This window comes from Protomyctophum bolini (genome assembly GCF_963924005.1).
Source record: "Protomyctophum bolini genome assembly, chromosome: 18".
NCBI classification, from domain to species: domain Eukaryota; kingdom Metazoa; phylum Chordata; class Actinopteri; order Myctophiformes; family Myctophidae; genus Protomyctophum; species Protomyctophum bolini.
Genome location: NC_137879.1, coordinates 12671890 through 12690868, shown reverse-complemented (window position 1 = coordinate 12690868; position 18979 = coordinate 12671890). Strand labels below are relative to the sequence as shown.

General features: G+C 44.5%; 1 protein-coding gene across 3 annotated transcripts in view; it reads right to left on the bottom strand.

The window, feature by feature from the left end:
• Positions 1–18979, bottom strand: part of LOC308332542 (disintegrin and metalloproteinase domain-containing protein 11-like) — a 62749-nt gene that overhangs the window by 21239 nt on the left and 22531 nt on the right. For all 3 annotated transcript variants that reach the window (XM_080788496.1, XM_080788495.1, XM_080788497.1), the window contains exons 5-13: positions 16552–16634; positions 15094–15157; positions 11005–11062; positions 10196–10362; positions 8367–8441; positions 7170–7241; positions 6483–6649; positions 5517–5601; positions 2064–2154 (exon numbers count right to left, since the gene is read on the bottom strand). In XM_080788496.1, coding sequence (XP_080644622.1) covers positions 2064–2154; positions 5517–5601; positions 6483–6649; positions 7170–7241; positions 8367–8441; positions 10196–10362; positions 11005–11062; positions 15094–15157; positions 16552–16634 — 862 coding nt within the window. The remainder of the gene's footprint in view (positions 1–2063; positions 2155–5516; positions 5602–6482; positions 6650–7169; positions 7242–8366; positions 8442–10195; positions 10363–11004; positions 11063–15093; positions 15158–16551; positions 16635–18979) is intronic.

Below are 18979 nucleotides of genomic sequence, written 5' to 3'. Positions count from 1 at the left end.
AAGTCAAGAAGAGTGTTTCGACTGTGGTCGTATTTGTGTATGTATTAAAGGTCTTTTCACATGTTCAGACGTTGTCGCCTGGATCAGCGACAGGTCTGCGTAAAAGAAAAAGCTCAACACAATCCAGGTCTAGTCAGTCGCGTGCACGAAACGAGCACACGAGCGACAATTTCACGGTACCGTGCCCACGTAAATGCGCTTGTGTTGTCGGCCCTCAACTTCGTGTCCAAAATAAACGCCTCTCGTTGAAAATCATTTACTATGCGTGTTAGTCGTTGCCCGTCTGAAAAGACCTTTATGATTTGGTCCTAGTATGGAATGGAGTGGTACCTGTGATCAGGTAGAGTTATCAGACTGTGAGACTGTGGGTGTGAATGTATAACCAGCCAGGAAGGCGATTGGTGGGGACACTTCCAGATGGCCAGTGATTGGAGGGGAACTTCCAGGAGTGAGTGCTGCTTCTTTCTGAGAGGCTAACGAGGACTGAGGTTCTCTACATAAGAGGACAGAACGCGAACAGAACACAGTGCGCAGGGGGAACAGACCTGTCTACCTTTGGTAGTGTTCTGTACAGTCAAACACTTAGTCCAAAAGGGATAGCACCAAAAAAAGTCCTTGCGGTCTTGTTTCCATCTAGGCGCTATGCAATCAGCATAGGGGTATGTGCATGCATAAAGTGATTGGCAAATCAAGTGGAAAAGTGAGTTTAATGTCGTTTAATGCAAACAGATTGGGCTGTCAAGGACAGAGAGTAGTTTTTTGCCACTCAGTAGGCGTTCCCGCATAACTTCCGGGTATGATGATGATGTCACGCACATACCCTCTACTCATGTTGTGTCACAGGCACACCCTAGACTGGGTCATAACATGAATTGGGGGCTCGCTCAAATGTGTGTTAACTCCTCACTCTTGTCTGGCCCGGTCCGAGTTGGCGTGCGGACTCGGTTACCTGTGGTAGGTGTGGATCTCATTCTGGGAAGTGATTTGTCTGGAGAAACACTGTTTCCACCTCCTGTGTTCACAAAATACAAATACATGCCCTCAGCCTCATTAGGTCAGTTAGGCAGTGCAGGCCTCTTCTCCCAACCGGCCACCACACACATCTTCTGTTATATTTAGTTACTGATGAAGTTATGAGTCATTTGCTTTGCTGTTCTCTTGATCCGAGTTAAGTGATTCTGAGTTTGTTAGTTCTCTAACTTCTCTTGAGTATCGTTTATGTTAAGGAGGTAATAGATCTTATTTTGTTAGGTATAAGATATTATTTTTGTTTAGCTCTTGATTTATTACATTCATTCTCAGTTATCATTAAACTTTTATTTACAAATTTTGTTTATGGAATTAACTCTATATTGTTATTTCTATTTAGTTAAAGGACCTATTCAACTTTTTCAATTTATTTTGTTTTTGGGTCTCCCAAATGTGTTTTCTATCCCCACAAATAACCAATTTTGAACAATCAGGCATATGGGTGCTTTAATGGAAATTGCTCTCAGGAACAGCTCAACTGATTTTGTCCTCATCGTGATGTCATCAATGGCAACCTACTTTGTATAATTCCTCCTCTTCTTCAGTCTTCAGTTCCAAATTAGCATTTCCACTTTGTTTACAATGTCCGCCATTGTTGATTTTTCAAGCTGGCATGGAATGGAAACAAGCCTGGTTTTATCTAGCATCAGTATTATAATGACTCAAATATTAAATAATCTGCATATCAGCACCACTTCAGGACATTGTGGTATTGCAGCTAAAACTGCTTTCAAAGAAAGAAATGACAAGGGCTGGTTATCAGAGTGGTGATTGAGGCTCAAACCATTAGAAATAAGTTTGAGGGAAATAGACAATATGATATTAAATATTAAAAACAGTTTCTGCTTTAACGAATACTTATTTATTTTGTACACATTAACCCTTTGTTTGTGTGGGAGTTGGGGAAGGCGGGAGCATCTATTCATGTTGTGCCTCGGGCACCCCTAGACTAGTAACTCATAACAAGGAGGCATACAGCAGGGCTTACATAGCCAGCCCTGCAGAACCAAGAGGAGCATTAGGGAGCATCCTACCTGCAGCGGGTCTCTCCTTATTCCACATCATCCCGAGGTTAAGACCCAGCGTCTGACACAGAGTGATGGCCATGGGACCCACGTTTCCATACTGGAATGAGCACACACACACGCACGCACGCACGCACACACACGCACACACACACACACACACACACACACACAAATTAATGGAAATGCGATTTCAAGAGGGAGTGGTTAACCAGGCTACGAAAATCTCAGGAGTGGATAGAGTGGATCATATAATTCATACGATTATATTGAGAGATCTAAAGGTCAGAGGTGCTTTGACGAATGACTGTGAGCTTCATTTCTTGACCGTTTCCCATGATGACCCTCTACTGTTAACACATAGACTGCTACAGGTTCTAGCGGACCAAGGCTTACTGGTGCTGAAGGCTTAACATGGGCTTTTTGAACTTTTTGGGGGGCCCACAGCGAGGGGGGGGGAGAATCACAATCGCATAAATAAAAAGAAAGCCCAACTTGTCCACTTCAATTTAAAAAAAAATATATGATTCTACCATCTTCCATTCTGGAGATATTGACCTTTTTCTAACACCTGCTTTTGCCTGCACGCTGCTTGTGAAAAAAAACAACAGAGATATGGAGGCCTGAAGTTGACAGACATTTCAGTTCAGTTTTTTTAGTTCAAAAGACCGATATAAAATTGAGCACAAATAATATCCTATACAAACCATATACCGAATGAAAGCCCTGAATGTCTACTTTTAGGAGGAAAACAGTACACATTGTACACATATACAGTTTGTCACTAATTGGCTATTGAATGCAGCTTGCGCCCACCAGAGAACTTTAGAGAAGGCATGGACCCGAAGAACTATTATTCACAAAATAAGGCCTATAGCGACATGTACATACTATATACCGTATGAAACAGTAGACTCTCTGCTTTCATAAGAAAAATACCACCCAGAAAAATCACACCCCTGTGAAGTGAGCAGTGCAATTGCACTGCTCACTTCACAGGGGTGTGATTTTTATTATTATTACAGTATTAGTATTTTTCTTATGAAAGCAGAGAGTCGACTGTTTCATACGGTATATAGTATGTACATGTCGCTATAGGCCTTATTTTGTGAATAATAGTTATTCAGGCCCATGCCATCTCTAAAGTTCTCTGAAAAAGATAATTTTAGAGAGCATGTACCTAACAACTAAATATTCACAAAATAAGGCCTATAGCGACATGTACATACTATATACCGTATGAAACAGAATACTCTCTGCTTTCATAAGAAAAATACTAATACTGTAATAATAATAGAAATCACACCCCAGTGAAGTGAGCAGTGCAATGTTGCACTGCTCACTTCACAACATTGCACTGCTCACTTCACAGGGGTGTGATTTTTATTATTACGAGTAAGACGCGCGAACGCGGAAGGCGAACGCAGATCGTAAATTGCAATAACAATTAGAATAAATTACAGACATGATCTGCAGGGTGTCATAGTTAGTGCTTGGACCACGCCAGCTCCATATATGGTCACAAAAGACGCCATCACACTCATGTCACCATGACTCAGCCATAACCATATAAGGAGTCCCCAAAGCAGGACCACGCCATCACACTCATGTCACCATGACTCACAAATCACTCAGCTCCATATATGGGCACAAAAGGGCCAGGTCCACATATACAGTAAGCGGGACAGACAGACACACACACACACACACACACAGACAGACAGACAGACAGACAGACAGACAGACAGACAGACGTGATCTGCTAGGTCTCATAGTAAGTGCTCATTGCATTCGCAATTACAGTATTAGTTTTTTTCTTATGAAAGCAGAGAGTCTTGATGCACATTATCTGATCATAAAACGGACTTGGAAACTTTCTTCAATCGTAGCCCCATATGTGCCCTCTCCCTACGCTCATTGAACTCATTCTGTGATTCGAGCTACAAACAATCGCAGTAACGGGGGGGGGGGGGGGGGCAACTAGGCTTTGAGGAAATGATCTTGCATAATCAACATTATTGTCGATTGTCGTGTGCCGCTCCAAACATGTCCAGACATACCACTAACCTCATCGATCCAGTCTCGCGTATCTATAAGGTGAGACGCGAGACTGGATCGGATTGTGTCTGGACATGTTTGGGAAAAAAACAAGAAAAACAACGAGATGGATGCGGCAGCAGCACGTCAACGTATTTGGAAGAAAAAAAACGAGAAAGCACCACCTGTCGTTGCAAGACAAACACCCGTATGTTGCTGATAGACAGATAATAATCGATCCGATTTTGTCCTGCCGTTCATTTTATCACATTAGGTGCAGGGCAGGCTGCTCGACGGTGAGTTTATAATAGCCTGTTGTAACGAGAAAGGGGGATGGATTGGATGGTAGGATGCCAGCAGCGCAGCAGCAGTACGGCTTGCGATCAGCGACCAACGTATCATGGCGGGCCCTCGATAATGATGTGCAATCTGTCCATGACTAACTCCACATGTGTCTGGCAAACGTTACGTTATGAAATCAAATGCCGATCGTTGCAGGTTTATATACGGGCAGAGAGCAAATCGCGTTGTATCTTGTTCCGAGAATGAGAGTGCAGGGGGACTCGGGAGTGGGGGGGGAACTGCCAATGCGATCCAAGAGGAAGAGACCCCCCCCCCCCACCATTCTCCCTCGGGAGAAACCATGTAGAAACAGGAGGGGAGGGGGAATCGAGTGTATTCACACAAACAAGAGCATTGTCCCATCCATTTTAGATCCCCTGACATCTGCGTTGGTCTATGCCGGACGGCCGTATCCATTACGTCGTACGTCCTCGCATAGACCAACCAATAGGCGGTGCCAGACGCTTCTCAGACCAACACCTCTTTTCAGCAGGGGGGGGTTTTAACTCTTTTTAGAGCCGATCGGTGTTACATTATGAGTTGTCCGGGCGCAAATATAGTTGAACTAAAGTAATCAATAAAAAAACGTTTTTTGGACCATAAAACGTATAAAAACGTTATGCGCTTCTTGCGCTTGGCTATAATAAAACGTTTAAAAACGCTTTCAGCATTCTATGAGTTAAAAGCAAAATGGCCAGAACTGCAAAAAGTGTCAGAAAAAGAAAAACGGTAGAAAAACAATAAGGGCATTCGCCCCTTCCGGTTGGTCCCAAACTAAACTATTAAATGAACGGAATTAAGTAATTAACGTCCGGAGCCTCCCGTCCAAGACAGACCATAGGGACAGACAGACGCGCCTCCTCCTCAGCAGACTATGCTCAGATCGGAGGCCATTTTATTTGGCGTTGGGGAGCCTTACTTGTCGCGGATTTCCCAATGGTCAGCAGGTCCCTTCCTACTTCTAGGCTGTTGATCACAGTGAAAATAAGAGTGCTTCTTTCAGGGATGTTAGTACTGTATACTTGACATGTAGAAACTCCCAAACTCATTAAAACACGACAGCCACACACACACTAGTGTTACCTCATTCACGCCGCCGCTCCTGGTGGGTGAACAGACGCCACCGATGTACGCTGTCCCACTGCGACTGTTCAGGAACGTCCTCCCCCTGCGACACACACACACACACACACACACACACACACACACACACACACACACACACACACACACACACACACACACACACACACACACACACACACACACACACACACACACACACACACACACACACACACACACACACACACACACACACACACACACACACACACACACACACACACACACACACACACACGTTGCAGAAGCAGGGAAATGAAAAATAGGGCTTGAAGAATCCCTGAAGACCTTTTGTTGTCAGGCTGAAACTATTTGGTTTTCTAAAAAATAATTATGTTGGTATACAGCCGTGCTTTTTTTCATTGGTTCTCAAACAGTGTCATGCCATGGACCCCAAATTGATGTGCAATTCATATGACCCATATCTGAGCATAACAACAACAACAATGTATTCACAATGTTTCAAAAATACTTAAAATAGCAGATGTACAGATGTAAATAATTCAGAACTAGCAATGTACAAACTGTGTGCTTGCGGTTTTTGAATAGCCAAAGTATAAAATATGGATAAAGTGGTTAAAATGCTTGTTCTGCTATAATACAGTAACTGGTAACCCCCCCCGCCTTCCCCAAGGACCCCGCTTTGAGCACCACTGCTCAAAGGGCAGCGGTGGCCGAACGGTTTGCGGAGCGGTCTTGATATACGCTAGTTCGTATCCCCGGACCGGCACGTTAAAATTACCACCGCTGAAGTGCCCTTGAGCAAGGCATTGAACCCCTACCATGAAATGTTCTATGAGCAGGGCCTGGCTGTAAACAAGTTCTTGAGCTTAGTCCAGTTACCCTGGGTAAATATAGTAACTTTGATTTGCTCTAGCTCAGTGCTTCTTTGACCTTTACATTTATTTATATCAACTAACTCACGAGAAGAGGTGTGTGGCGTCGCTGCGTTCCTTGACGCTCTCTCTCCGGTACTTCATGAAGTCGCGCAGGGTCAGCAGGGGGTCGTCTCCCACGGACACCATGTTGTGGGAGGACCACGTCTCCATGGCAACCAGCACGATGCGCGTGTTCAGCTGCTCCTTGTAGATCTGACGGAGAGGGGGGGGGTTGAGCTACTCCTTGTCCTTGACTCATAGCCAGTTATGCACACATCATACTAAATACTATACAGCTTGTGCTTGTAAAAACGCCCCGCTTCTGTGGCCAACGCGGAAGCGCCTCTCGCATACAATATCTGAGGACTGTGTTTTTGGCACCGAGCAACTAAAGCGTTTCGAGTTGCGACCCGACACAGAATAGCGAGAATCTGGCGAAAGCGTTTGCTCCGACTGCCACTCAAAGTGGCTACTGGCCAATCACAGCGCGTCCTTGCACAAGCTGCATAGTATTTCGAATGACGCGTCACACACCCATCATCACAATAGGCTTCATGAACAGCAGGCATATTAGAAAGAAATGTTGCCTCTTCCTTACTTCCTTCATACAGTAGGTGGCGGGACTGCAACGCTCTATATAGCGTCCCTATTCTTGCGGACACCTGTTGTGTACCACTCTCGTCAACAAGGTGCCATTAAATGGGAGCATAAGGGAGTGAGGAGGTTCTCTCACCGCGTCAGCCATGTTGACCACCGCTTTGGCAAAGTTCCTGGTCTGAGAGACTGACCGACGCAGCTGGACAAACTATGAACAGGTGAGAGGAGAGGAGGGGAGGGGAGGGGAAGGGAGAGGAGAGTATTCATGATTTCAGATTGTTCATTCTTTATTGCTTCAATGCACTACGGTATTTGGCTTTCATCATTGTTGCATGTACATTAACACCTTGGAAAGTCTAAATACTGTAAAACAATTACAAACACGACTTATGTTACATATTTTGTGTAATGTTATGCATGTTTTTTAAACAAAAGCAATAGCCAAAAACCCTTTGGCTATTGATGGAAACCCTTAACTGCAATTTCAAAACAGCGCCAAACTGGGACAAAGCCAAAAGTATGAGGAGGACATTAAACGAATGAAGAGTTGTGTGTACCGTACGTAGTACGTACCAGGTCGTATTAAATGAATGAAGAGTTGTGTGTACCATGTGTACGTACCAGGTCGTATTAAATGAATGAAGAGTTGTGTGTACCATGTGTACGTACCAGGTCGTATTAAATGAATGAAGAGTTGTGTGTACCATGTGTACGTACCAGGTCGTATTAAATGAATGAAGAGTTGTGTGTACCGTACGTACCAGGTCGTATTAAACGAATGAAGAGTTGTGTGTACCATGTGTACGTACCAGGTCGTATTAAATGAATGAAGAGTTGTGTGTACCATGTGTACGTACCAGGTCGTATTAAATGAATGAAGAGTTGTGTGTACCGTACGTACCAGGTCGTATTAAATGAATGAAGAGTTGTGTGTACCATGTGTACGTACCAGGTCGTATTAAATGAATGAAGAGTTGTGTGTACCATGTGTACGTACCAGGTCGTATTAAATGAATGAAGAGTTGTGTGTACCATGTGTACGTACCAGGTCGTATTAAATGAATGAAGAGTTGTGTGTACCATGTGTACGTACCAGGTCTTATTAAATGAATGAAGAGTTGTGTGTACCATGTGTACGTACCAGGTCGTATTAAATGAATGAAGAGTTGTGTGTACCATGTGTACGTACCAGGTCGTATTAAATGAATGAAGAGTTGTGTGTACCATGTGTACGTACCAGGTCGTATTAAATGAATGAATAGTTGTGTGTACCATGTGTACGTACCAGGTCGTATTAAACGAATGAAGAGTTGTGTGTACCATGTGTACGTACCAGGTCATGGTCATTGACGATCATCAGCTCGATATACTTGGTTTCTGTCTGGACGGTGCGCTGGTTCCGCCGCACCTGTAGAGAACAGCATCACACACACACACACAAACACACACACACACACACACACACACAGACACACACAGACACACGCACACACAGTTGAAGCTACTTCGAAGTAGCCTGGCGCGGCCAGACTCATAGCGCAGGATGAAGCGTCAGTGAATCCTCGCTATGAGTCTGGCCGCGCCGGGCTAACTTCGAAGCTCCTCTCATAATAATTCAAACGGGGACAATGAAGCAGGCCTTTCGTACACACCTTCTCGCGCACGTGTCGCGTGCACGTCTCGTTCTCTTACGCACACACGTCAGGACTCTGCATGTGTCCTTGTCTCGGTGCACGACTCAGTCGTTCAGTGTGATAGTGCAGCGTGTGTGAAAAGCTAGATTCTCCACATCTCCCACAGCTCTCATTACCCCAGGTGTTCTGTCTACATCTCCCACAGCTCTGATTACCCCAGGTGTTCTGTCTACATCTCCCACAGCTCTGATTACCCCAGCCAGGTGTTCACTGTGACTGCCTTGGAAGGGAACGGCACCCTCCCTCCCTCTATGGAAACGTATCATTGGCTGGGTTTCTCCATTACATATCAGCATTGTTAAACATTGATTGTTGTGTGTGTGTGTGTGTGTGTGTGTGTGTGTGTGTGTGTGTGTGTGTGTGTGTGGCTGTACTGTTCTGTTCTGCTGAAGCATAGCGCCGGTACAAGTATAATGCACACAAAAAACAGCACTGTCAGGTGAATAGTCTCTCTCTGTCTCTCTCTCTCTCTGTGTGCACGCACGCGTGCGTGCGTGTGTGTGACTCTGCGCACACTGCACGCCATTTGTGAACGTACTGTATGTGTGACTGATAGGGCTCTATAACATACTGGGATTGGGTCTGATTTGGTTTATTATCATCATTGTGATAGAAAGTTTTGCCGTTATTTGTCACACCTCATCTGCTCTCTGGCTGCAAACAGAAGATTAACAAACCTGAACAGATGAAATGTGAAAAGGGAACGTGCTGAGAAAATAAAACTGTGCGCACAGCAGGAGCCTTGGTAGCTGTGATTGGGTGTGACTGCAATATACTGCAATATTCGAGAATACGCAAAAGGTTTTACAGCCACGGAATATATTGTCCATATTTAACCACTGTAAAATTGCGTTGTGGGCAGAAGATTAACAAACCTGAACCGACGAAATGTGAAAAGGGAATGTGATGAGAAAATAAAACTGAGCACAGCAGGAGCCTTGGTAGCTGTGATTGGGTGTGACTGCAATATACTGCAATATTCGATAATACGCAAAAGGTTTTACAGCCACAGAATATATTGTCAATTTTTAACCACTGTAAACTTGCGTTGTGGGCTTGTAGATTTGTGACATTTTCATTTTTGAAAAACCTTCATCAAATCTTTACAAATGAATGAAAATAGATTTTTCACTTTTGGATCTGCATTGGACCCAAACATCTACCATCCGTCAGGCACTACAAGTGATGGCATCTCTAACTCAGAGTGTACAAATGAGACTATGGCAGGCCTTGAAATTAAAACGTTTTGAGAATCGGTCAGGACATTGTAAAGCAGACGTCCACATACCAGCTTTATTATGTGCGATATAATGAAAAAATCGGAGCGGAGACAGACATACACGCAAAGCTGTGCATTAGAGCGGCTCTGTACCGCTCAAAAAGCCGCTCCGGAAACGGTTCCAAAATGTGATGGAACCGATTCCGGTCTCTAAAACGTTGGATCCGACGTCGTGAGTGGAGAGGTGACCTGTCTTTTGGAGCGCCTCAGGCCTTCTGAAGAGACTGTTGTGTTGCCAGGTTGGGACGAGTCATCATCTTCCGGCGCTGTCTCCCTGTCCCATGCGTCCTCCTCGTGTCCTTCACTGTGGCCGTCTGCCTCGCCGCTACGCCCCGTCCAGTTCCCCTGCTCGCAACCTGACAGCCAGCCGCGTGTGTGTGCACGCACACGCACGCACATGCCGAAAAAAACATTTAAGAGGGAGTAAGAGATGAGGATGCAATTGAAGATGAATGGATAAGAGTAAGAAATGTATTATAAGTGAGTAAAGGCCTATTCATCCTCCAGTTTTAGGTGATAAGGTGATCGCCGAAAACTACAACATGACGTCACGCTGCGGTGATACGCGACTCACCGCGCACCCAAACACATCTCTCTGTTTTTACTGACCACCGTTTCGGTGATCACCTTATCACCTAAAACTGAAGTATGAATAGGCCTTAAGACCTATGGGTCTGCAATGGATACAGTAAAGCTGCCAGCATAGGCAGCAGGAGAGGCGTTCTTCTCACGTGCCCCATTTTCCTGTACAATTTGCTGTACGTACCGTTCTCATTCTTGGCGTAATAGTAGAGTACAGAAACTTGCTACTCACGTGAGATATGACAGTAAGCACACGCAGACAGACTAGGCATTTGGTGGTGAAAAGCACTGCCTCACAGAAAGGTTAGTCAATGTCAAAGTGATAAAGCTGTCAGAGTTCAGAGATAGTAGATAGATAGACAGACGACGGACAGACAGACAGACATAAACAGATTGTTTGGAGGTCAAACAGGTACCTGGGCAGGCTGTCAGGTCAATATCAGCCATACGATACACCATATGGTCCGTTTCCTCCTGGACACAAGACACAGAGAGAGACAGAAAGAGAGAGACAGAGAGGAAGCCAAACAAAACAATTATTGGCAATTAAACTATCTCCCCACATAGTGGCGTCTCTCTCTCCTCTGTGAGTGGGAAGGCAGCAGCCTGCCAGGGCGGGGTAGTGGTGGTGGTGGTGGATGGTGTTTGTGTTTGCTTGTCTCTGACTTTCAAAGTGTACTTGTGTGAAAACAAGGCCTCAATGGGACGCAAAGTGCACTAATCCATAATTCAGCAGCGGGGGCCGGTCTTGTCATAATGGCAATAACACTCACCGCCCGGGCACGGTGACACGCGCTCAGCTCGGCAAGGCGGATAAATACTTTATGAAAAAGACCTGTCTGAGAAGCTAGTGAGAGGAGTAGAGAGGCGGAGAGAGAGAGAGAGACGCAGAGAACCCGAGATGGAATTGTGAGATTATTGATCCCATCCCTCTCTCCGGTCTATGTAACTGAGCTACGTCTCGATGGAGTGGATGATCCTTAATGGAAAAAGTAGAGGCTCAGCCTATATTCCATCCACCCCCACCGCTCTCCACTCTGCTTCCTAGCTCGCTCCGTCCTGTACAGTACAAGTCTGTACTCGCTGGTAATTGGAGTCAGAAGAGTGTACACTGACTGGATGGATGTGGGGTCCATTTGGTTCCATTTCCAGATTTTACTCTTCGTTAAAAAGAGTGCTTCTGTATTTTTAATTAAAACATTATGCCTTGTCTCCTTCTCTAACCCCTTCTGTGCTTCTCTCTTTTGTTCTAATCTAGAGACTATGGAAGACTAATATCCACAGTGCATTCTCTGGGAGAAATTATCTGTCCAGTTTAATTGCTGGATGGATATCTGGAGGATACCGTTTACACCAGAAGAATGAGTTTGCATGTAAATTCATCGGTTCATTGTTCAGGGGGGGGGGGGGGATTACACTTTCTTTTTGGTACTAATTATTTATTTTTTTAAATAAAATGCTCTCTCTGTCTGAATGAGAGTTAAGGCCAATCGAGGCCATGCGTGCTTTGTATTTAAATTGAAATGCAATAAATATGTGCCTCTGCACATCTGATACTGTAAATGGCAGTGTAGTTTGTAAATTCCTATAGTTTCATGAGCAACTTTACCAATTTACATTTTAATCAGCTGGGCCAAAGAAAGGATTCACTAAGCATCTCAGCCGGCCAGGAAACCAAGGAAAGGGATTATGTCAGAAACCTGGTGAAGTCTGATAAAATCCATTATGCTTTATTATGCTAATGAATAGTTTTATTTTCATTATCAATTCCCCATAGGGAAAACAAAAAAGACGACCAAAGTCTCTTTGGGAGAGCGTAACCCACACGGAGGTTCACGCCATCACCCTAGATTCCCTCCCAAAGTCCGACAAGGACACAATCCCTGCCAGCTTTCCATCCCCAAACACAGCCAATTATATCCATTGGTTGCACAAACACTGTTCAAGGGTCTGCCATATACTGTAGTCACACCAGGCAGGGTCACATGGGGCACCCGGGGCCCACCCCACACGGGTTAATCCAATCTGCAATACACTAAACACTGTTCAGGGCTCTGCCATGGCAATAGTCAGGGACCACATGTGGCAGCAGTGGTACTGCAGTGTTAAACATCATGAAAGACACCAGCCATCCCGCAAATACCCTGTTCAAACCACTCCCTTCCAAAAAACGCTACCAGAGCATCAAATCTCACACCACCCGTCTCAGTAACAGTTTCTACCCCCAGGCAGTCAGGCTGCTGAACAGCTGACCTTGAACTGTATTGCACTGTTTTGTCACTTCAATTTCTTGCACTTCTTTTTCTTGCACTATAGATGTTTGTTTATGTCCTATGTATGTAAGACAGAGTGCTCTGAGCTAAATAATTTCCATTGTATTTATACTCTGGATCTATACACATGACAAATAAACCTGAACCTGAACCATCAGTGACGGTTGCTTTGATCAGCATGATGGCACAGGAAAATCTAGATTGAGCAAGTTGCCCAAAACAGGGACACCACCAGGGTTAAAATGGTATCACACAGTCTACATTTCCCAAAAGGAAGCAATCGTTTTACCTGTAAGCTACCCGGCTGCCATTAGAATGGAGGTTCTTTTGAGCAATATCGCTGAACCATTGACATTATAATTCTCATCGCCATGTGTCCTTCCTTCCCCTTCAGCTCTAATGTGATGCATCATGACTCTCATAATAACAATACTTTGATGAGGGCGTGCTTAATAAGGATTGTGTATCAACTCAATACTTTCCAGCTCAGAGATAGAGTGACTGCAGTGCTGGGAAGACCGGAAGAGATGGGGAGAGAGAGAGAGACAAGGCTGGGTTTCAACTAGACAGTCAAAGATAGAGAGGGGGGGGGGGGTGGAAGAAAGAAAGAGGGACAGTACAAGACTAGTATCACCTCATAATTGCAGAGATCTGCTCAATGTTCTGTTCAACTCTTTTCTCTCACTGGGAAACCTTTGTTTTCTGTGCTATTTTTCTCTTCTTATCTGAGATCTTGCTGTTCATTCCTGTTGTGATTTAGTTGCACCACTCAGTTCATACGGGTGTGATTTTTCTAAAAACATTTTGAAATGGTTCAACTAGCCAATCTACATTGACATGTTGTGAACTTGTAGATTGGCCATTTGAAATATTTAAAAAAATATAATAATAATAATAAAAAAAAATATTGCTTCATAGCCTTACGGTCTATAGCCCATGGAAGAGTGATGTGCTGCTGCATTGAAGTCTCACTTGTGATGCACCCTGCTCCCCCCCTGCTCCCCCTTTGTTTGGTATATAGATCGTGCGTGTAGGCTGACTGTATGGAACGGTATGAAGCGAAAAGGAAAGTTCTGTAAATCGAATTAAACCCCATTTGCTGTGCTGGTGATGAACTAAACACGTGCCAACACGCCCATGACCACACCTCTAGGCGCAAATACCGGTGTCGGCTAAATAGATAGCGGTTGACGCTGGACCAAAATACCATTAAGGGACATAGCAAGCTCCTATACTAGTAATTTTAGGGCCGCGGCTGCATTGCGGGCCCCGACGCGGTAAACGGCGGCGACGAAATTGGAGCCCTATAACTTTAACTTTGATCTCACTCACCGTGGCACACACCTTGGCAACACCGGAGCGCTCTTCCCCATTGTTTCTAACAGCAATCACTTTCATTCAGTCGAGTCATGTTTCATCAGGCCACACACCATGAAATGAGCTCTTATCTTTTGTCACGTCTCTTTAGTGAGAGAGCTTGGAAGCAGATGGAAGCGGTTTGGCACCAATCCATTCAGCACTGTGTTGAATTGGTCTGCCATTGCATTATTATGTTCTGTGGCAATATCATTTCTGTACACAACAACATAATCAAGTGACAAATGTTAATGCGTTGATCCATAACTTCAATTTTTTTTATTTGTTTGTGTGTGATTACGATTGTAATGTTATTTTGAACAATCTGTATGGAAGATTTTGTAAATACAATATAACTAACGCATGCTTTTATAATTTGAGACATTTATATCCTGTGTTTGGGTAGGACAACAGTTGACAAGTGGTTTTGTATCCTCTGCCCAAGTGGGCTTTTTGAGCCCCTCCGATGCCCAGCTTTGAGTGTTTGTGTAAACACAAACATTGAGACAAAAGTGTGTAAACACAAACGTTGAAGACAAAAGTGAGGACGCAAATTGTGATTGGCCGTCGTGATTGGGTGGGAGATGTGCCATTGGTTGAGAATGAGATGATGGACAGTATGATGACGTATGATGATAAGAGAAGAGTGCCCCCCCTCACAGACAAAATAAAGTAACCTTGAACTTTATAGCTCAACTAAGGGACCCAGGTTTGGATCCCGAGTAGGTAAGCCCCTACCCTTGTTTTCTGGGAGATATAAACTTGATTTGGAGGCTAGTGATCCCGCAAAACACAACAACAATACCTTGTATAGGAGGTCATACGAAAGGCCATGTCTCTCTGTTGAAACCAACAACACAGTCCACCACCACTCACCTCCCCGTTGTCATAGAGAAGAGGCTCGATCCCATAGGAGAACATCCCATCTGAGAACATCCCCCTGCACACAAAAAACACAGGGGAAAGGACAGAAACATTAGTTCACAAAGGGTACTAGAGGATAGGTTGCATCAGTTAACCACTTTAAGCCCTACTGTAGAGGGGGGGAGACCAAGTACAGACCCCTAGGGCACTGCTTCTCAATCTTTTCTGGATCAGTGCCCACTTGGAAATTGCGAACGCGTTTCGTGAACTTCACGGCCCGACCCATCTGACCACTTAACAACGGCGGCCACTTGGCTGGCATGATGGGATCTCAGCTGGCCATTTTAACCAGCTGTGGCATTTTAAGATCAATATTAATGGATCAATCAATTGCTTGTGTTGCCCCCTTGGAACAATGGAACTCGTGGGTGGACTTCTTTATAATAGTGTTATATTATCATTAACCCATTTAGGACTAATATAATATCAAATATTTATTCAAAGATTACAAAAATGTTATGTTGCTGTACATAGCAACAAGAAGCCAAAAAAGTGGTTCCCGTCTTGAAGGGTAAAAACCCCAAAAAGGGCTTCCCATCCTAAATGGGTTAAAAATAGTGTTTTGCCAATTGTTTGGGGGCTCACCAGTGGACCCCCTCCCACAGGTTGAGCATCTCAGCCCCAGGGGGGGACACCTGTCTGACTAATAGGGTTCAAGTGGTAGGTGGTCTGGCAAGTTAAAAGACATAAACTTGACATTACTGACAATCATTTTCCATAAGCATAGTGTGGTCTGTTTGATCTTCCAGGAAGTCCTTGGACTCCATTAATTCTTGGCATAAGTCTTGGCTGTTTTCCCCATCAGGACTCACCACAGGGGACAATCTGTTTCTGTTCTCTGCATCTTCCTCCATCACTCCAGCCATATCGTTGCTGTCGCCTGTCGGTCAGAAACCTCTTATCTCCATATTTCCTTTTTTGAGGGGCGCTAGCCCCTCCTATGCACAGCTTTGTGTGTTTGTGTGTATGAGCTGTGTTTGTGTTCATCTGCACGGAATGTGATGATTTGATTGGCTGAGCACGAAATGTGATGTATGATGATAAGAGTGCCCCATACTGCACGGAGTGTGATGAGGATCTTTATTTAATGGCCTACTACTTCATCATACAAGAGTGTCACACAAAAGTAGTGAAAATAGCAGATACAAGCTACAAGCTCACAACACCTCTCAATGCTCTCCCCGGGTTGGCTGAGGGAGAGTAGCGCCCAGGATTACAATTTAGGCACCGGGTGAAAAAATGGGTTACAAAATCGTGGGATAAAACTTTAAAAAAAAACTTCTCAATTATTATTGTATTACATAAACAAAACAAGTCACTAACTGAAGAGTGATCTCTGACAATGGCTGTGTGTGTGTGTGTGTGTGTGTGTGTGTGTGTGTGTGTGTGTGTGTGTGTGTGTGAACTCACCGCAGGCCATGGCAGGTTGACAAGGCTGCCCAGGAGCCTGGCACCCCACGCACACGCCCGTGGTAGTAACAGTGCTCACCCCCCTGTGGACGCACACACGCACACACGAACACACACGCACACACACACACACACACACACACAAACAGAGTTGAATGTCCCACTTCACGTTTTCAAACGTATACAAATCTTCTGAAAGTAGCAGATGTACGTGACGCGTTTTAGGAATAGTTTTTATTGAGGTTACGTTTAGGAATACCTGGTGATGACCATTCCGAGGTTGCCAGATTTTATTCAAAATTGATGATTATCAACAACAGATAAATATTGGCTAAATCGGTTCAGCTCAGTGGCCTTGTGGTTAGTGTGTCCGCCCTGAGACTGGGAGGTCCGGGTTCAATCCCTGGCCGGGTCATACCGGGACATGTACTTCAAGCTGCCTCACGCTACAGAAACAGGAGATAGGCTCCTGCCCTATGGGCCTCATGGCTACAGAAACAGGAGATAGGCTCCTGCCCTATGGGCCTCATGGCTCGGCAAGGCTTACTAAATGGTCCTGGTTAACATGCATACTGGTCCCAGTACAACAGGTCTGGTGTGAAACAAGCTGAGAAACAAAACACCACCAGGTTGTAATGTAGGTTGCATGCAGGCATAGTTAGTATACATGTATACGTTCGCTGTCATCGGCCGGAAACCACAAGGTATACTGTATCCGAACCCGTTTCATTCCAGGAAATGGAAAAAAAGAACCTGTGTTGTTCCGATGGATCCAATGTATTATTTAGTCACAAGCTTTTTTTCCCCGGACACCGATACTTCAGTGCTGTAAGTGATGTTTTTCTTTTGTTTAAATAAGTGTTAAATAGCCTCACCGCTAGTTAATTAAATTCTCTAGTTAATCTAAAATTGCACTATAAATGTGAAGCTGATAAATGGATTCTCACTCCTGATTGGATTAAATTGCATGGTGATCCTAAAATGTATTCTCGTCTCTCTAAAGACTCGAGCTGGAGAGACGTTACTGAATAGAACAAAATATAGAGCTTTAACGTATAAAAATACTAAAAGAATATATATCCTATATATCCTATCACTTACAAGTACCTTTAAGACTAGCAGAAGCATCGCATCTGTATACAGGGTTTAATTTTCTAGGGTAGGGGATTGGGGGGAGGGAATGGGGGAGATCCATTCCATGCTTGTGATTTACTGGGTCATTCATTTTTATTTGGCCGGTGGGGATTAGCCTATGTTCTACACTGCTTCTTGTCACACTGAATTAAATCATGTACCCACATTCCCTTTTTTTTGGAAACGAGGACCGTCTGAGATGTTAGAAATAATCTATTTTTGATTTGACAGACGCCGGCTGTGAGATGGCCAAAGGAGCAGTTACTTGCACAAAGGGGGCATCAGTAATTTGCAGGTCGGTTTCACCCGCATGCTTATCAGACATCAGTGCCAGTGCCATGCTAGCTTGACTGCAGTAATCAGCTGAAGAGGCAGGGCTGCAGCATGCTCCGGGCTGTGGAGGAGGGTTAAAGTGTACGTGACTGTGGTTGATAGCACTATAATCCCACCTGGATAGGATCCCTGATGAATGGACGTCTAATGGCAACTGCAGGGCAGTGGAACAATCCTTGATTACATATCAGTGTCCGTCCGTTACCCAGCTTAGACGTATTGGACCTTTTCCACTTCACTCCACTACACTCCACCCGGCTCCACTTGACTCTTGGGTTGTTTTCCATTCCATTAGGCAAAAGTACCTGGTACTCGTCAGTCCTCAATCCATTCCAGGTAACTAAAATGTGACTAAAACTAAATGAAAACTATTCAAAAGACTGTCATTAAAACTAAAATCAAAATTTCAAAATCAACAGTGGATGACAGACTGGGTGCCATCTGCTCTTTTCTTTCCTCCCTATCGAGACCCGAGACCAAGATTGTACAAATCGTAAATCATTACAGTTTTCAATGTCAGTGGTTCTCATGTCAGTGGTTCTCTACTAAACTAAAAACTAAACTATTTCATGTCAAGGACCCCGAAGATAATGTGATTGGCCTTCGACCCCCATCTGAAAATATGTTGTTCCAGGGACCTCCCAGTAGGAAAGATTTGAGATTTGCACACTTTAAAAAAAAAATAGCAGATCTACACGTTTGTGGAAAAAGCGAGTCGATAACACGCAGTGGAAAAGTGTCAAAAGAAAATTGCACAAATGTAGCAGCTTTGAGTGACACTGTAGCATTTTAATACAACTCATTAAGCTACTAATTTAGCTGCATGTGGGCCCCGGGCCACCGGTTTCCCATGTATGGCATAGGCGGCCTGATGGCTGCGCTGCAGCTGCCGGCTGCGCTGCAGGGCACACTATCAATGACGGAAAACGACACCTAACTGCAGCTACTGTCGGAGCTCTGA